General features: G+C 46.6%; 1 protein-coding gene across 8 annotated transcripts in view; it reads left to right on the top strand.

Moving 5' to 3' along the window:
* Positions 1-16,617, top strand: part of LOC101431730 (Xg glycoprotein (Xg blood group)) — a 57,907-nt gene extending 41,290 nt beyond the window's left edge. For 3 of the 8 annotated variants that reach the window (XM_058291320.2, XM_023583443.3, XM_058291319.1), the window contains exons 5-11: positions 742-804; positions 3,665-3,727; positions 5,419-5,466; positions 7,716-7,763; positions 8,266-8,301; positions 11,728-11,899; positions 14,759-16,617. In XM_058291320.2, coding sequence (XP_058147303.1) covers positions 742-804; positions 3,665-3,727; positions 5,419-5,466; positions 7,716-7,763; positions 8,266-8,301; positions 11,728-11,899; positions 14,759-14,897 — 569 coding nt within the window. In that variant the 3' untranslated portion in view covers positions 14,898-16,617. The remainder of the gene's footprint in view (positions 1-741; positions 805-3,664; positions 3,728-5,418; positions 5,467-7,715; positions 7,764-8,265; positions 8,302-11,727; positions 11,900-14,758) is intronic. The other 5 variants (XM_023583445.3, XM_004449141.5, XM_004449140.5 and 2 more) reach the window with 5 other exon arrangements.
* Positions 16,618-18,537: the final 1,920 nt, after the last annotated feature.

Consider the following 18,537-nt stretch of genomic DNA (forward strand, 5'->3'; position numbering starts at 1 on the left):
CAGTTTCCAGGTTCTCGGTATAGGAAGTGGCGCAGAAAACACTCATTTTCCAGCCTCGTGGGGCTAAAGGAGCTTGTGCGGGTTATTTAATGATTGTTGATCTTTCTTTAATTAGAACTGTGGACGTAGGTTCAAAGGACACTCAAGTCTAGACGTGAGGGCGAGATGACACTTTGCCAGGTGACAAACAGTTTCGTTAAATCTTCATAGAGGGACCCACAGGCCGTGGGAGGGCGATCCCAGCAGAAATTGTCACGTGCCGAGGTCCTGGGGCAGGAAGATTGTGGCGAGCTGGAAGCCACGGAAGTGCGTGGGGACAAAACTTGAGATTTCCGATGCGGTGAAGTGTCAAAGCAGGTTGGAAAGCAGAGCTCGCTCTCGGGCTGTGAGATCTTTGAGTCTGAATATTGACCAACTTTTTTAGAAACAACTCTGTCGCTTCTAATCACTTCAGCAAGAGAGCATCTGCCACGGAGGTTTCAGAGATGGGTGCATTTGGAGAAGCAGATGAGCGGCTTTTAGAAGGAAAGATGAAAGGGCTTGTTTAAACTTGAGGCTTTGGAGCTTTCCTAAAATTGTCCGCTAACTGATTTTGAATGCAACAGCGAGTCTCTGCCAAAGCTGTGAACGGTGAATGCACCTGCACTGGGATGTGTTTGGTGTCCAGGATTCTCACTCTACACAGGGCTCGTATCTGAAAACTGTCGGTTTTCCTAAACCCGCCGTGTCGTTTTCCAACAGATATTTACCCAAGACCGAAGCCGCCCTCTCGTCCGCTGCCTGGAAATTTCGACAACAGTGGAGGTAAGAGTATTGAAAATCAGGATTCCTTTTGAAAGCGTTGGGAGCCCCCTGACGGTTCCTTGCTTCATAGTCTACCCTCGTCGTGAAATACCAGGCATTTATTTATTTTTTAAATACACGCGGGCTGTTTCTCAACGAGTCAACTCCTGCTACAAGCCAGCACCGGGCGATTACCCTGACGGTGAATGACCGTTATTACTGTCACTATTATTGTGAATTTTTTCCTCTGCTGATGTCGAAAGCATTGCAGTTGTTACCTAGTAAGCTCCTTTGTTGTTTATTTCTCGGGTTTACGTTTGGATCTCTGACAATTTCTTTTTTTTTTATTTTTTTATTCATTTTTAAAAAATATTACATTAAAAAAATATGAGGTCCCATTTAACCACACCGCCCCCACCCCACCACTTCCCCCACAGCAACACTCTCCCCCATCATCATGACACATCCATTGCATTTGGTTAGTACATCTCTGGGCATCGCTGCACCTCATGGTCTGACAATTTCTGACTTCTACCTCAAGGACCTCGTGGGGCCATCTTGCCATGCCCTATAACAGTATTTCCCTGTTAGATTTGGCCGTCTTGTCCCTTCTTGTGCCTTTCAAGACGCCCCAAGAGATGAGGCCTCAGGAACCGCTCTGCGTGGGGAGCCCATGCAGGGGACGGCGATGCCAAAGGGGCTGCGGGGCGCCGGCCTCCGCGTCCAGTCCCGAGGCCGCAGGGGCTGGGCTGCGGGCAGGTGACGAAACCTGGTGACGGCCACGTGGGACACGGTCAGGGTGGGACACCCGCTGCCCTGGGAGAGCCGCAGAAGAGGGGCTTCTCTCTAATAGAGTGCCCTCCCCACCACGGCCCCCTCCCCACCACTGCAAACCTGGGCTCATGTCTCTCAATCCCCAGGACCCACCTCCCAATTCTAAACCACAGCCCCTGCCCACCCCCAGCCCCTGCCCTCCCCATCTCCACGTCCTTTCCCCATCACAGTTTCCCTCTCCCTGAGGCAGGGGCGCCCTCTTCCTTAGAGTTTTCCCTTTCGAATTGGAATGAAAGCTGTACCTGGCGGGGAACGCGTCTTCTGCCCACCACGTACCTTTTTACCCAGGCAGGTTCTGCGAAGGTGGGTGGCGAGAGCCGTGGTGAGCCCGGGGAGGCTCACGGCTGGGTGCAGTGACGGCGCCGTCCCCCTGCCAAGTGCACAGCCCAAGTCCCACGGGCTCGCGTCCCCAGGGACCCTCCTAGCCCCCCACGCTCTGCGTTTGCGGCGTCTCGTTCGCCAGGGAACCAACGTGCTCGCGTCCTGGTTGTGGAGCCGCATGCTCAAAGCCAGGCTGACCGCGTGGGCCTTGGCCTGTGGTGGCCGCTTCTCTCCGTCTGTCTTGGCACCCAAATTCCCTCTCGTGGGAGGGCACGAGCCCTGTAGGATCCTCATCTTAATCAATCACATCTTCTTAGACTCCATTTCCCAATAAGATCCCATTCACAGAACTGGGAGATAGAGCTCGATCATGGCTTTTTGGGGGAGCACAGTTCAACCCGTAATACATGATCTCCTGCCCGTTTTTACTCACTGAGGGCATTCCCTGCTCAAATTCGTTTCAGGAAACTCCTTTTTTTTTTTTCCTTAAGATTTAGTTTTTATTTATTTCTCTCCCCTTCCCCGCCCCTTCCCCCAGTTGTCTGCTCTCTGCGTCCATTCACTGCGTGTTCTTCTGTGTCCGCTTCTATCCTTATCAGTGGCATTGGGAATCTGTGTCTCTCTTTTATTTTTTAAAGATTTATGTATTTATTTATTTATTTCTCTCCCCTTTCCCCCCACCCCAGTTGTCTGTTCTCTGCGTCTATTTGCTGCATCGTCTTTGTCCACTTCTGTTGTGAGTGGCACGGGAATCTGTGTTTCTTTTTGTTGCGTCATCTTGTTGTGTCAGCTCTCCGTGTGTGTGGCACCATTCCTGGGCAGGCTGCACTTTCTTTCGTGCTGGGAGGCTCTCCTTACGGGGCGCACTCCTTGCGCGTGGGGCTCCCCTACGCGGGGGACACCCCTGCGTGGCAGGGTACTCCTTGCGCGCATCAGCACTGCGCGTGGGCCAGCTCCACATGGGTCAAGGGGGCCCGGGGTTTGAACCTTGGACCTCCCATGTGGTAGATGGACGCTCTATCCATTGGGCCAAGTCCACTACCTGGTAGAATAACTTTTTAAAGTATGATGTCTAGACCCCACACCTCACTCGGCAGGCTGCTTCGCATTAAAGTTGCTCCTCTTTGGAAAAGACAAAACTCATGACGTCAGCAAGTTGTGCAGGAAGTTCTGAACGGTGTGCAGCCCCGACGGGCAGCGGGTCACCAGATTCTACTTCCGTCAGCGGGGACTTGGGGTCTGCGCTCCTCAGACTGTAGCTCCACTTGGATGATTTCTCCTTGTAATTCATGATAGAGAAGGCGAGGCGGAAAGACCTGGCGATGCCAGCCAGCTCTGGGAAGGCGCCGCTTCCCGCAAGAATTCCTTTGCTTGAGCTGTTTAGAAGCTCCGGGGCAGGGAGAGAACAGCAGCTGCGGCTTTCTCAGGGATGTAGCGGGGTCGTCCCTGTCCCGGAGGCAGGGGCCAGGCAGGCTGCCCCCCGTGACAGTTAAGGGCGCGTCTAAATCTGAGTCTGACGGTTTAAACACACCTCTGTGTAGAAACCTTGTGAGCACTCAGAACTCCTCTCTGACTCTTGAGTTCCTTCCTTCTACGTAGACTTGAATCGATTCCCCCCTGAGAAGCACGTGAGAGGGCTGGAGCCCAAGCATCCTTCCTGGGCTCTTGGTTTCAGGTGGCTTTTTAAGAGAACCTTTCAGGAACTGCCGTGTGCTCTCGCCCACAGGTTACGGGAACAACATAGACCACCACGGCGGAGGCTACCCGCCCAGACCCAGGCCCCCAGCCGGTACGTTCTGACTTTCCCCGGGGTTGTGTCGATTTGCGGAGAGAGGGTTGTCTGAGGAGTTTCATTTCATGGGGTGGGAACTCAGGCACAAAGCTGATGAGAAGTGGGTGGGCGTGGTGATGTGAAAAGGACGCGGAAGGCTTGGGTGCCGTGTCGGTGGGGTTTGGGGTTATGCATGGACTTCACATGGTTTGTGAAGTTGATGGAGAATGATAAACAGGCAGAGCTTAAGAGTCTGTTTGAAAATTTGTGGTCATTTGTACGTAAACACATGTATATGCATGTGTATATACCTGTAAATCTATCTATCATCTGTATCTATTCATCTATCTATCATCTATCAATCATCTCTCATCTATCTATCTATCCATCTGTCTATCATCTATCTATAATCTATCCATCAAGCTATCCATCACCTATCATCTATCATCTACCAATACATCCATCATCTATCATCTCTCTCTCATCTGCCATCTGTCTATATCATCTATATCCATCTATTTATCTATCTCATCTATCATCCATCAATTAGTCTATCCATCCATTTATATGTCATTTATATGTCATCTATTCATCTATCTCCATCATCTATTTATCCATCTATATCATCTATCCATCATCCATCTATCCATCCATATCCATCTATATCTATGTATCTACTACCTCTATATTTATTAATCATCTATCATCTATTCTGCAATCTATATGTATCTATCTCTCTCATCTTATCTATCATCTATACTCTATTTATCCATCTATATCATCTATCATCCATCTATTTATCTACACATAGACCTAAACCTACATCTACATGTATATTTATATCTATATATCTACCACCTCTCTATGATTAGTAATCATCTATCGATCATCTATATCATCAATTCAACATCTATCATCTATATCAACTATCATCTTCCTATCTCTCTATCAAGTCTCTCCCAGCTATATACATACGCATATATTTAACTTTTAATATAAAGCTTTCTCCGTCACTGGAACATGAATACCTACAAAGAATATTTCACATACAAATGACACCACAGACGTTATGATTCAGAGGAGCTTATAATGTTGACTCAAGAATGTAACATCAGAGTGCTTCCTATCAAGTACGTGAGGTTTCTAGTTTAGTTCTGAGGTTTTCGAAGAGCTAAAGAACTTGTCCAGAATACCTTGAAAAAAAGTCAGTATTCATGGTCTGGAAAAAGCTGTTTGCTTCCCATCCCCAGTGATACTTAAAGGCAATACATAAATAGATTTGTCCTAAAGGTTATTATAATAATCAGAGAAAAAGTAATTAGTCCTTGAGGGATAAAAATGACGCTGAGGACATTTAGGATGGGACAGCCTGCGTAGCCGTCCTGGTGGGACGTGTTTCCCCTCTGGTCCCAGTTAACCTTCTCTGAAGGGTGAGGACATCCCTGTGTTGACTTCCCAAGGGCCAGTGAATGCTTTGGGAAGCAAAGAGCCTTTTGGTAGAGCTCAGTTTTGGAGCGAGCTTTCCTACTAGGAAGACGTAACTGTTGGCGGGGCCACCCTGGGACACCCCCTCGTGACCCCTGCTCTCTGCCACCCTTTGGGGCTCTCTTTGGGGTGACTGGTAAAAATGGCTTTTGTGACATCCCAGATTGGGCTGCTGGAAACCCCGTCCCCCAACGTCCCTCAGCTCCGCTCTCTCTCTCCCACAGGAGGTGGCGGCTACCACCCCAGTTACGATGCCGATGGAAACTCGCAAGGTACATCCACACCTTGGGGGTGGGGGTGGGTGGGCAGGGGGCTAGAGCACATCGAGGGCACCGGGGACTTCTACCTGGGGAGGTCGTCACCGGAGGGGCTTCTGCAGGTGTCCCGGTGTCTGCTCCGCTTCATGGCCAGCTTTTTGGTTGTGCACATACCTTCACATAGACAGCAGCAAACGGAGCGGCCACCCCCAAAAATCATCAGGCTGAGGAAACGGTTGGGGTAGGGCGAAGGGCAGTGGGTGACCATCTCAAAGTGATCACGCGATGCTCCCGCAGGAGTAGTCTTCCTTCCGAGACTTTGAGGGAAAAGCGTGTCTAATAGTATATCTTTATAAAAAGCCTCCTGGAGCTGAGGGCCAAACGCCCCACATCGGAGCCACGCGGGAACGTCTCTGGTTTGGGCGAGCTGTTCTCCTAAAATTCCACTGCGATGACGCTGTACAGGGCGTGATTTGCTCTGCATCGTGTGACTCAGGGAGAAGGAAATGATGCCCACAGCAGTTCTCTCGGCAGCTCTGGGTGTTTCTTGAGCTTTCCCGGGACCTGATCACCCCATGCCATTTTTGGGGGTACTGTCGCTGACTCCCCAGGTGGATTGAATCTCACCAAATTGGATGCTTTTTAACCCTAAAGCAAAACAGCTGCAAACACAATTGTGCCCACTTGGGGAGCCCCTGCCGAGTTCACACAGCATCTGCCTCCTGCCCAGGGTCCAGGTTTGGGGGTACCGTGTTCATTTCCATATCTGGCTGTTGAAAAGACCCCCTGTGCAGACCTCCACCCTCTGGCTTTCAGAATTAGCCCTCAGTCTGGCACAGGGAGGTTGCCTGAAGACGCTGCCTGAGTCACTGCAGGATTAGCTTCTCCCCTGCAGGTGGTAAAACACGTTTGGCAAAGACCCGCGGTCACGTGGAGATTCCAGGGGTCAGGGCTGACCTCGGCCAGCCAAGGTTTCCCTAAACTTGTCCTTTCTCCTGAGGTTTAACAGAACAAACTGACACTGTGGAGAAAAAACTTCACCAGTCTTTTACAAGGATGGTTTTGAATGGCCAGGTTTTCTCAGATAGCCACCAGGGACGTCAAAGAGGCCGTTGCTTAAATAAGTCGTCAATATTTAAATAACGCCCGTGTAAACTATTGAGCTTCCAGATTCGCACCAAGTATTTTTTTTTTGATTGTGAAACATACATATAGCGTAAAATAAGCCACGTTAATCATTTTTAAGCAATCCCGTGGCATGAATTGCTTTTACGGTGTTGTGCTGCCACCGCCATCTTCTGTTATTAAACATTTTAGTCACTCTAAATAGAAATTCTGTGCCGTTCAGTGATCACTCCTCATTCTAAACCCCTGGCAATCACTCATCTCCTCTGTTTCTCTGTGGATTTGCCTATTCTGGGGATTTCACATAAATGGAGTTATATAATGGGCAGTCTTTTGGCGCATTTCAGTCAACACGATGTGTTCAGGGTCCATTCGCACTGTATCCTGTGTCAGAACTTCATTTCTTCCTGCGATTGAATACTGTTCCGTTGCACAGATGGAGTATATTGTATTTATCCATCTGTGTGTCCACGGAGACAGCACTAAGCATTTTTAAAAACCCCACGTCTTTCTTTAGAAATTGCTAGCAAGGGGAACGGATGTAGCTCAGCGGTTGATCACCTGCTTCCCATGTACAAGGTGCCAGGTTTGATCCCCAGTATCTCCTAAAAACAAACAGAACAGAAAAACAACTCTCACTGGGGAGTAGATGTGGCTCAGTGGTTGAGTACCTGCTTCCCAGTTCCGAGGTCCTGGGCTCAATCCCGGTACCTCCTAAAACGCAAACAAAAAGTTGCTATCAGGGTGTAAGAGGAAAGCACAGAAAGCTCTTTTATTTTGTATCAGCTGTGGTTACAATGTGTATTCTGTGATTCTGTTTGTATTCTTTTCCTACCAGACTTTGCTGCGGTTTCCTTTTGAAACGTCTGGTAAAACTCTCGCTCTTCTGGGCTGCGGATTCTATTTCCTTGGGTTTGTAGATGTTCTTACGATACCATATTTTAGAGCGTGTGCTCAAACATTAGCGCTCAGAATAAAACATGTCTTCAATGAACCCTTTTCCTTGCACGGGAAATAAGTTGAAATCTCCACAGCTTTCAAAGGTGCCTTGTTTTCCCGTTGCGCTGGCTTTTGCTACATCCAGACTTTCTGAGTGCTATCTTCTACTTTACGAGGTCTTTTTTTTTTTAATCCTGCAGGAGGACGAGGGAGGTATAGACCCAATTCTGGCTATGGAGGTACTTACGGTAAAGGAATTATTTTTTAAAAGACGTGGGAGGAGAATCCTCCTGCCACGGCAACTAATATTCCTTCAGGACCCTGCTTCAAGCTTGCCTCATTGTCCTGTCATTTAACCCACTAATCACCTGGGTGACTGATAACGTGTCCTCGTCATTCGTTTGTCACTCATTCCCGTCGATGCCACGGGAAGATATTTTGCATGTCACGCGGCTGTAATTTTTCGAGTCCCGGCTGGCTCGCAGGTGCTGGCGTGTGTGTGCCTGCGTGTGCCATTCCAATGAAAGCTGCGAGGCCGTCACCCTTTTTTGGCTTCCCATCAGATGCCGTGTTCATATCATTTCCCCCGTTTCTTGTCGATCTGCCACGCTGGAACATAAGCTTTCGAGGACAGGGAGCTGTGCCTGCTGTTTCCGTCGTCGTGGCAGCATCTTGAACCATGCCTGGCAGTAGAGGGCACTCGACAAACTCAGTGAAAGAAACAACTGAATGTGGCCTTTTTCCCTACAGGTGGAGGTGGACATTCAACTTACGGCAACCCTCAAGGTACGACTTAGACTCGGGGGGGTGGGAGGGGGGTGCGGCCTGGAATTTAACAAGCTCTCGCTCTTGTAAAAAGCCCTGTCGGAAGGGCCGGCAGAGGCCCTGGTGACTTTGACAGAGCGTGTGGGGTTTTGAGGTGTGGCTAAAAGGTTTCTGGAAAGAAATGGTTTTTCTTTGAGATGGGACTAATTCCTGAGATGGTCAGAGAGAAAGAGAGAGGTGAGGATTTCTTTTCGGGTTAGAAGAGGACTGTTAGCTTTTAGAGCAGGGTTTTGAATGAAATCTAACGTGAACGCCCCAAAAGACAGAGGGCTGGAATAAATAGATATTCTACCATTTGGGCCCCAAAAAAGAGAAAGGGAAGGAATTTGTGGACATTCTGCTGTTGGAGAGTTGGACCCAAAGGGTACTGGGAATGAAAGAAGGAGAAAAAGGAGAGAGAGAGAGAGAGAGCGCGCTGGGGGGGGGGGGGGGGGGAGAGAGAGAGAGAGAGAGAGAGAGAGAGAGAGAGAAAGCGCTGGAGAGAGAGAGAGAGCGTGCTGGAGAGAGAGTGAGAGAGAGAACATGCTGGAGAGAGAGAGAGAGAGAACACGCTGGGGAGAGAGAGAGAGAGTGCTGGAGAGAGACAGAGAGAGAAAGCAAGCACTGGAGAGAGAGCGCACTGGAGAGAGAGAGAGCACACTGGAGAGAGAGAGCGTGCTCTGGAGAGAGAGAGAGAGAGTGCGTGCGCTGGGATCAGGGGGTCTGTGAATAGAGACTGCTCAGACAACTTTATTATCTACAAGGGGCTCTCTATATACCCCAGTCTACCTGATAGCAACGAGCAACACAGAGCCTACAGCCTAGGTAACAAGAAGCAGCAACTTGCAGTTAACTATTAGCATTACTAAGGAACTCTGAGGAACTCAAAAAATCTTATCTCAAGGTACAAAGTCTAAGTGTTCTATTTACTACAAAAGGTAGGTGCTCCTCTTTTCTTTCGGCTCCTCTTTTCTTTCGGCCTTTAACAGCTTCCTTAATTACCGCTTTCCTTGGGGTGCAAGCGTAGCCATGGAGACAGCACGCCTCTCCTTGTGAGGCCAGTGTGCCTCAGTTTCCAACATTCTGCGACTGGAACCCGTAAAAGACAGAGGGAAGAAATTTGTGGACGTTCTGCCACTGGAACCCAAAAAAGACAGAGGGAAGGGATTTGTGGACTTTCTGCCCCCGAGAAGCTTCAAAAACGCACTCACGAAAGAAAGGAAACCAGAAGGCTGACTTGGTGTGGTGGGTTGTAGGAGAAGGGATCTCAGTCTCTTAATTGTTGTCCCCGACACCGAATAGTTTAAATTGGGGGTGAAAATCAACCTGCACTGCCAGCCCCACAGGATTTTTGTGAGTTAACAATCATGAGGGAGATGAGAATTATTGGAGGTGCTTTCGAACCCTTCAGCTCCAATCCACAGGCAAGGAATCTGTATTCCTGCTTATTGGATACTAGAGAATTTTTAGGACTTTCCAGCCATGATTTGCTTCTCTTGAGGATATGGGGAAGGGCAGAAGGGGTGGAGGACAAGACTAATAAGCAAGCAATGAAAGTGAGAAAAGAGTTTTGGGGGAACCTAGGGGGCCCCATGGCTCTGTGGAATGGGTGAATTCTGGACAGGGGAGAAGGGAGGTGAGGCTTCTTGGAGGCAACGCTATCTAAGTCACAGCCTAAGGATGGGTGGAAGGAGTCAGGTTGTGAGATTTCCCAAGGGGAAAGGGAACTTGTGCACAAGCTGGATGGAAAAGCATTCACAGGGAAGCGGACTTGGCCCAGTGGTTAGGGCGTCCGTCTACCACATGGGAGGTCCGCGGTTCAAACCCGGGGCCTCCTTGACCCGTGTGGAGCTGGCCCATGCGCAGTGCTGATGCGCTCAAGGAGTGTCCTGCCACGCAGGGGTGTCCCCCGCATAGGGGAGCCCCACGCGCAAGGAGTGCGCCCCATAAGGAGAGCCTCCCAGCGTGAAAAAAGGGCAGCCCACCCAAGAGTGGTATCGCACACACGGAGAGCTGACACAACAAGATGATGCAACAAAAAGAGATGCAGTTTCCTGGTGCCACCTGACAAGAATGCAAGTGGACACAGAAGAACCCACAGCGAATGGACACAGAGAGCAGACAACTGGGGCGGGATGGGGGAAGGGGAGAGAAATAAATAAAAATAAATCTTTAAAAAAAAAAAGAAAAGCATGCACAAACATTTATGTGTTTGTGAAGAATATATAAGAAGGGGCAGCTACAAGTCAGGGAGATACCAACTTTGAGGGCAGCTCAGCTCTCCAGAACATGCACAGGCAGAGGGCATGGAGAGAAAAGAACAGCGTTGAGGGCCGTTTTGTAGTTAGAATTGATAGGGCATGCTTGATTTGTTTGGGATGGTAGAAAGGAAAGAGATGTATCAGTTAGCTATGCTGCATAACAAAACACTGCAAAAACTTAGTGGTTTAAAACACCCACCACTTACAATGAACACAATCATGTGCATCAGTCATTTGGGCTAAAACCAATCAGGGAATTCTTCTGGGCTCGGCTGAACTCCCTCGTCTGTCTGCCTGGGGAGATCTGGCCAGGAGCTTAATATTCTAGGGGTTTAGGTGAGACAGCTCATCTCCGCTTGCCGTGGCCTCTCACATCCCTGGCAGGCTAGCTCAGGCTTGTCCAGTGGCACCTGGGCAGAAGTCATGAGAATGAGCTCGGAAGGGGCCACTTGTGGTGGATTCTCTTGGCCAAAAGCAGGTACCCAGCCAGCCCAATTGTGTCGACGCAGAAATGCGCTCTGCCTCTTGACGGGACATGCGTCCAGGGCACCTGGCAAAGGGCGTGGACGCAAGATGGGAAGATTGCCAAGCAGCTACCCACAGGAAATAAAGGGAGACGGCGTTGTAAGATGTAGACCAGATTATCTGCCCCAGGGTACCAATCTCCATGCACCATGGAACCTTCATTCCCGGAATCACCTGTGACAGGTGTCGTTTGTGAAGGTGGAAAACAGTGCCTCAGCTTGTCTGGAAGTGCCGGTTTTGTCATTTCCAGGTCCCCTTCCTTGGTTCTGTGTGCAGGGAAACCAAAGCTTTGTGGCAACCCCACCTGAAAGACACAGAGCTGCTCTGAGGGGAGTGTTATCCCAGCCCGCTGAGGTCCAGTTCTTTCTTTCTTTTCCGTGAGGACTTTCCTCCATCTCAAAAGGCAAAAATCCATCAGATCAGACAAGACCAAAACATATATATCAAGTGCCTAATCGATGCAAAGCTCTGTTTTAAGATTCCATGGATGGAAAGTATTTGGATTGTGAAAGCACAGTCCCTTGCTGAAGATGCTTTCTTGGACTGGATTTGTGTGTGTGTGTGTCTGTGGCTATTGGTAAGGGAAGGTAAGGTATTGAAAATAAAGGTGGGGTTCTTTCAGAAATTGGATTCCCCGCTAGCCGTGGCTCGCTCAGCTCTTTCCTTCGCTCCTGCAGGCAACACGATAGCGAAGATTGTGTCTCCCATTGTATCCGTTGTGGTTGTGGCATTGGTGGGGGCAGCCGTCAGGCATTTTACCAACAACAGGAGGAGAAACTGCTTCAGCTCCAACGGCAAGTTTTACCCTCGACTTTCTTTCTTCAGGACCTAAGGCTCGAGAAACTTATTTTCTGGAATCTTTTGCGATGTTATTTCTGGGTGACTCTGACATGGATTTCCTGCGTAACAAAGTCATTTTACGTTGGGGCTTGAACGTCGATGGGCCCGTGCAGGAAACGAAGCACAGGTTCCTGAAAAATGAGGTTCATGCTTGCTGTTTTTCTTAACCGTTTTTCCAACCTGCAAGATTGAGCTCTACTGGCAAGCATCTTAAAGCAGGGATTTACGATGGGAAGTTAAAAGGGTGGCATTTGGCTAGCCCAAAATGGTTTTGATTCTTGCCGGTAAATGATTTTTTTAAAAAAATTCCAATGCGAGGAAAAAGATTTGGGTTGAACATGAAATTTCTCTGGCCCTTATTCCCAAACTAAAGAAGCACCGATTTTTTTTCTCTTTATTTTTTTAAAATGTTACATGCAAAAAATATAAGAGGCCCCCATATACCCTCACCCCCCTCACCCCACTCCTCCCACATCAACAACCTCTTTCATTATTGTGGCACATTCATTGCATTTGGTGAATACATTTTGGAGCACTGCTGCACCGCATGGATTATAGTTTACATTGTAGTTCACACTCTCCCCCAGTCCACCCAGAAGCACCAAACTTTAAACCTTTCCGTGGAATTCAGAGCTCACGCTCAGATGCTGGGCGAAAGGGCAGGAGTACCGTGACTTTTTTGGTGCAACTTTGTCCAGAGCTTCCATTGATTATCTCCTTTGTGTCCTGGGAGGAAGCAGTTTGATTACAATTGTTTTTATCAAAAGCTTCATTTCTTTTATTTTATTTTAATTTTTTATACTTTTTAAGTTAAAGTTAATAGATCACAAAGAAAGTTACATTTAAAAAAACATAAAAAACATGAGGTTCCCATATAATCCACTCCCCACCCCTCACCCCATCATTTCTGTAAATTGTATTTTTTTAAGATGCATACATCATAAAAAAATGTTACATTAGAAACATAAGAGTTTCCCGTATTACCGCCCACCCCTTCATTTCTTCAGGACTGAGCTGTCTGGTTGCAAAATCCTAAAGGTTGTCCACGGGCTCCCTCTGCTGGTAGTTCGGTGGTACTGCCCAACTCCCCTCTGAAAGGTTGGGGCGAAATGCAGTTGTGACAATCTTACCACATTGGCAACATCTGTTGGCGTTAAAGTGACACTGAGCACTAATTTTGCTTGGATCTTGGGCAGGGATTTGTAAGCACCTGTTAAGTCTTGATTTCAGGGACTGGGTGAGGCAAGCGAGGCACTCACCTTGGGGTTCCCCAATACTTACTTATTATATATTTCCTGCCATAACCCACTGAGTGGACTGGGGGAGAGTGTCAACTACAACGTAAACTATAAGCCATGGCTGCAGCAGTGCTCCAAGATGTATTCACCAAACACAATGAATGTGCCACGATGATGAAGGAGGTTGTTGATGTGGGAGGAGTGGGGTGGGGCGGGTATGGGAACCTCTTATTTTTTATGCAACATTTTTTTTGTGATCTATGTATCTTTAAAAAAAGACAGTTTAATAAAAAAAATTTTTTAAGATTTTTTAAAAACCCTTAAAGCTATATTTTTAGAAAAGTTGAATTGACAAAAGACATCCTGTGGGTCATTTGTTTGCCTGTTTACATAAATAAAGTTTTATTGGAACCTGGGCAGAGGTTAGGGCAAAGCAAGTGAGGCAAGTGTAGATTTGGATCCCAGTTTTTGACATTTTGCACATCGTACCTTTGTGGGTTAGTTTTGATTTTTAAAAAACGTTGCGTTGAAGCATCATTTACATGGAGTTCCGGGTTTTCTGGTGCCCACTGGAATTTCTCACCTTGGGCGATGCCTCACTTTCCTCACCCTTACCCTGGCCCTGCTTGGGTCTTAGAAGCGGGGGAGGGGGTTTAAAATGTGAATAATGCCCTCCAGTTTATCTGATGTGGAAGCCCTCTTTGTTTTTTAAAATACATACATACATACATACATACATATATATAAAAGATACTTAGATTGTGTGATCTAATTTGTGTAAAATGTTACACACAAAAAACGGGATTCCCATATGCCCTGCTCCCCACACCTCCCACGTTTTCCCACATTAACAACATCCTTCACTAGTGTGATACAGTTGTTACAATGGAACACATTTTGGAGCATTGCCACTAAGCATGGATTAGAGTTTACATTGTAGCTCACACTCTCCCGCAGTCCTTTCAGTGGGTTATGACAGGATGTATAATGTCCAGCATCTGTCCCTGCAATATAATTTAGGACAACTCCAAGTCCCGAAAATGCCCCCACATCACATCTCTTCTTCCCTCTCCTTGCCCTCAGCAACTCCCGTGGCCACTGTCTCCACATCAGTGCTACAATGTCTTCCATTGCTAGAGCCACAGTAATTCTATAGTAGAATACCAGGAAGTCTTGAGCTCCCATGCAATTTCAAGCTCAGTCACAGCCTTGGGTCGACAGCAGCCGGCTGGCCTGCTCCCTCAGCGGATTCTGGACAGGGCTACGAATTTGACAAATGTCTGTCTTCTAATAAAACTGCTGAGCATTCCCCCCCTGTAAAACAGAAATCTTAGCACCCACTTGAGAAGTTATTCAAAGCAGTGAGACCTGGTTTGAAAAGGAGTATGCTCCACAAAAATACAAGTTTTACCCCAAAAGATATCTCGAACTCAATTCATGTAAGATGTCGAAAAACCTTACGAAATGGTTTACAAACAGTAAAAAAAAATAATAATATGTATGCTTAGGAAACAATCCCTAGATTGTTCTTTTAATTGCCAGAGGTGACATTTTGCTTTCAATCTTGTCTTACAGAACCGCAGAATGTATGAGGCTGTTGGAGATTTTGGGAAAAACCCTATCGAGACAAGAGTCCTCTTTATCACTGCCGTGGAATGTCTCCCCTCCCCCCTTTTTTGGCATAATCCATCAACCTAAAGTGTCTTCTCTCTAAAACATGTGAGCTGCCTAAGATAGAAATCCAAATTCACCAGGATGGGATATGCTTGTGAAGATAAGCCAGGCAGTTACATCTTGCTCTGTAGAAAGATTGTTTTAATCTATCGGTAGAAAGATTGCCTGACCTACTGGGTCAAAGGATTGCTTCATCAATCGGTTTGGTCATCGATTTGGACGGAAGAACTCAAGATTCTCTTTTGGGTTCTGAAACTACCTCACTGTACATTTACTTGCAAATGGTCTCGCGCTCCTTTTGTCGGAAAGTACAGTGGCAGTAAAACGACCCTGTGGCTTGGGGGTGGAGGTAGAGGGAACTTGTCAGCTTCTGAGAGAGGAAGAATATTTGTGAGGTTTCAAAGATGGCATAGTGAAAGCAGGACCATCGAGCTTTAATCACTGGTGGTGAAACTGCAGTTTAATTTTTCCCGACAGTGACGTCAGGGTTGGATTCCTTCTTCTTCCGCTTGTCTGCATATGAGATTACTATTACTTGCAGAAAATAAAGCTGCATTTGAACTTTTGAACGCGAAACCAATGATGCTAAAGCCATCCAGGAAAAAGGACTGGGGATGTGTTTTCCCATGAGATCTGAAGGTTTCAGTATTTTTTGGAAAAGAGCAGAAATAGTGATTTTTGTATTTTAAGGCTTTTTTCTGTTCTTTTTAGTCTTTGATGCTATGTGAATCAACAATAATCTTTCCTTCTTGTATACGTTTTTAAAGAACATGAGTAGAAAATCTTAAATCCTGAAACATGATAAAAAGCATGCTTGTTATTTGCTTCTATTTTAGGGATATTTTGGGGGAAAAGAAGGTTTGAGCATATTTTTATGCGCTAAGGTAAATGTTTATATAATTTTTAGACTTTGGCTTAAATATCAGAACATTCTTTGCAACTAGAGGTCAGAGAGAATCCATAAAAACCTCAGATGGGCTTGCCATTATGGGTTGGTAGACAGGTTTCCAAAGGAATGAGTGTGAAAGCAGAAAGTACTTGATTAAGCTCTTCTGATTCGAAAAGGGACTTCAGTCCTTTTAAATGTCTCAGAATCGTAGAACTTAGATTGTGGATTTCTGTCGCATTTAAGCAATTTGAAGCTAGCCTGCGTTTCCTGTTTCATTATGTACATCCTACAACTCCTTGAATTCTTACAGGTGTCCTGGAAATGACAATGTCTGCTATTTTCCATATGTAAGTTCCAACGTGAGTCTAACTTTTGTTAAAAAGTGTGTGTACGGGTGAGTGGATGTAGCTCAGTGGTTGAGCACCTGCTATCTATGTACGAGGCCCCAGGTTCAGACTCTGGGGCCTCGTAAAAACAAACAAACCAACAAAGAGCCAACTCTCATTGGGGAGGGAATGGCACTCGGTGGTTGAGCCCCTGCCTCCCACGTATGAGGTGCCAGGTTCAATCCCTGGTACCTCATTAAAAAATAAAGTGTGTATACATGTGTGCACATATATATATACATAAATATATTATACAGACCTAGATGGAATTTAAACATTTCTATAGTTAAATCTACCCTTTTTCTGTAGCTATCATAAATAATTTTTAATCGTTGAAAGAACATGTAAAAGAAAATTGTCATTTATTGTGCTGTCCTTTCTGCATCTCACACATAAAACTTGGTGGAACAGCGTAAGAAGGGTCTGAAAAAAATCATGAAGCTGCTTATCTCTATGTGTAGTCAATACATTCCTTTTTAAGTTCAGTCGTGCGTGATTTCTGTGTGTAAACCCGTGGTGTTTCATTTCTGAAATGGCCTCTTTCCCCACTGAGTCCCACACACACAACAGACTTTTGAAAATAAGAGGGACAGTTTTCACCTTCCAAGGGAAGACGTTGTCTCTTCACTACCGTTACGAGTAAATATAAAAGCCGTTAGAGAATGTGGGGGTAAAACACACAGGAATGAAAACAGGAAAGCGTGGCTCACGTTAAACTTCCTTCAAGCGAAAAATATTTGACTTGCAGCCTTTTCTTTGAGGAATAATCACCTTTTAAAGAAGGGATTTGTAACATGGAGTGTGTCACATGGAAGGTGAGATTCATCTCCACTTTGTGGGGATTTGAATGCAATTTGCAATAAAAGGATGAACATTTTCATACTGGAATGGACAAAAGCCACAGCTGTATCTTTGGAGGGCTGAAGAGGGAGGAGGATAATTTTGCAGGCTGCATTTTCCTTTCCGCTTCCCTAGCGATGCCTAAAAATAACTCTTTTTTCCAAGCACCACCACTGTATGCAAGTCTTTTCCCTTTTAGCGGAGAGGGAAGTAGGGCAAATATGATCTTACCTTTGTCTCATCACGTTGGGAGATCGAATTACACACAGGCATCATTTTTAGGATCTGCTCAAAAGTTGAGACCATGATTCGAAACTGCAGACTCGAGCTAAAAGCACTCCAGGGTAGAGAATGTAGGTTTTTCACCCAAATCCCTTCTAGGACACATACAGAGGACTTTCTGGGAGTGCTCTGGAAGATTCTGGCAATGTCCTTTTGGGGACATTAGCGATAGAGGGATATTTTTAGAAACGTGTAAATTTAAATGATGCTCAATCATATTTGTTGCAACGCATGCATTTTCCCAAGTTATCAAGGTTTCCTTATGCAACAGAGATCCCAGGGGATAAAAGCCAATAGTTCTTTCTGATTTTTCTGCAAGAATTTCATGCACAGATGAACTTTTCAACTGCCTTAGGAATGCCCTCCTTGCTCGTTCTATGGCAAATACGCTTTCAGTGGATTTTCAGTGAAAACTCACTGTGTTTTCTAGATGTGGCTTACTAATGATTTCATGTTTCTGCAGACATTTTGGAACCTCAGTTTCAAATTGGGTGTTTTTTCTGACTGCAATGAATCTTGTTCATTTTGGAGACTTTTTTATTTTTAAAGATGTATTTTATTTATCTCTTCTCCCCCATACTGCCTTGCTTGCGGTCACTGTCTGCTCTCTGTGTCCATTCACTGTCTGCTCTCTGTGTCCATTCACTGTATGCTCTCTGTGTCTGCTCATTGTCTCCTTAGGAGGCACCGGGAACTGAACCCAGGACCTCCCATGCGGGAAAGAGGTGCACCTCAGCTCCCTGCTTTGCTGTGTCTCTCATTCTCTTTGTGCCTCTTTATTGCATCATTTTGCGGTGTTGGCTCACTGTGCCTGCCTGTGGTGCCAGCTCACCTTCTCCAGGAGGCACCGGGAACCGAACCTGGGACCTCCCATGTGGTAGGCGGGAGCTCAATCGCTTGAGGCACATCTGCTTTCTGAGACTTTTTTTAATAAATGTTTTTTAAAAAGATTTATTTACTTATTTGTTTGTTTGTTTAGCTCCCCTTCCCTGCCCCCCCCTCCCAGTTGTCTGCTCTCTGTGTCTACTTGCTGTGTGTTTTTCTACATCTGCTTGTATTCTCGTCAGCGGCGCTGGGAATCTGTGTCCCATTTTGTTGCATCCTCTTGCTGCATCAGCTCTCCATGTGTGTGGTGCCACTCCTGGGCAGGCTGTGCTTTTTTTCCAAGCTGGGCAGCTCTCCTTACGGGGTGCCCTCCTCACACGTGGGGCTCACCTATGCAGAGGACACCCCTACATGGCACGACACTCCTTGCGTGTATCAGCACTGCACGTGGGCCAGCT

This window comes from Dasypus novemcinctus, chromosome X (genome assembly GCF_030445035.2).
Source record: "Dasypus novemcinctus isolate mDasNov1 chromosome X, mDasNov1.1.hap2, whole genome shotgun sequence".
In the NCBI taxonomy this organism is placed as follows: Eukaryota; Metazoa; Chordata; class Mammalia; order Cingulata; family Dasypodidae; genus Dasypus; species Dasypus novemcinctus.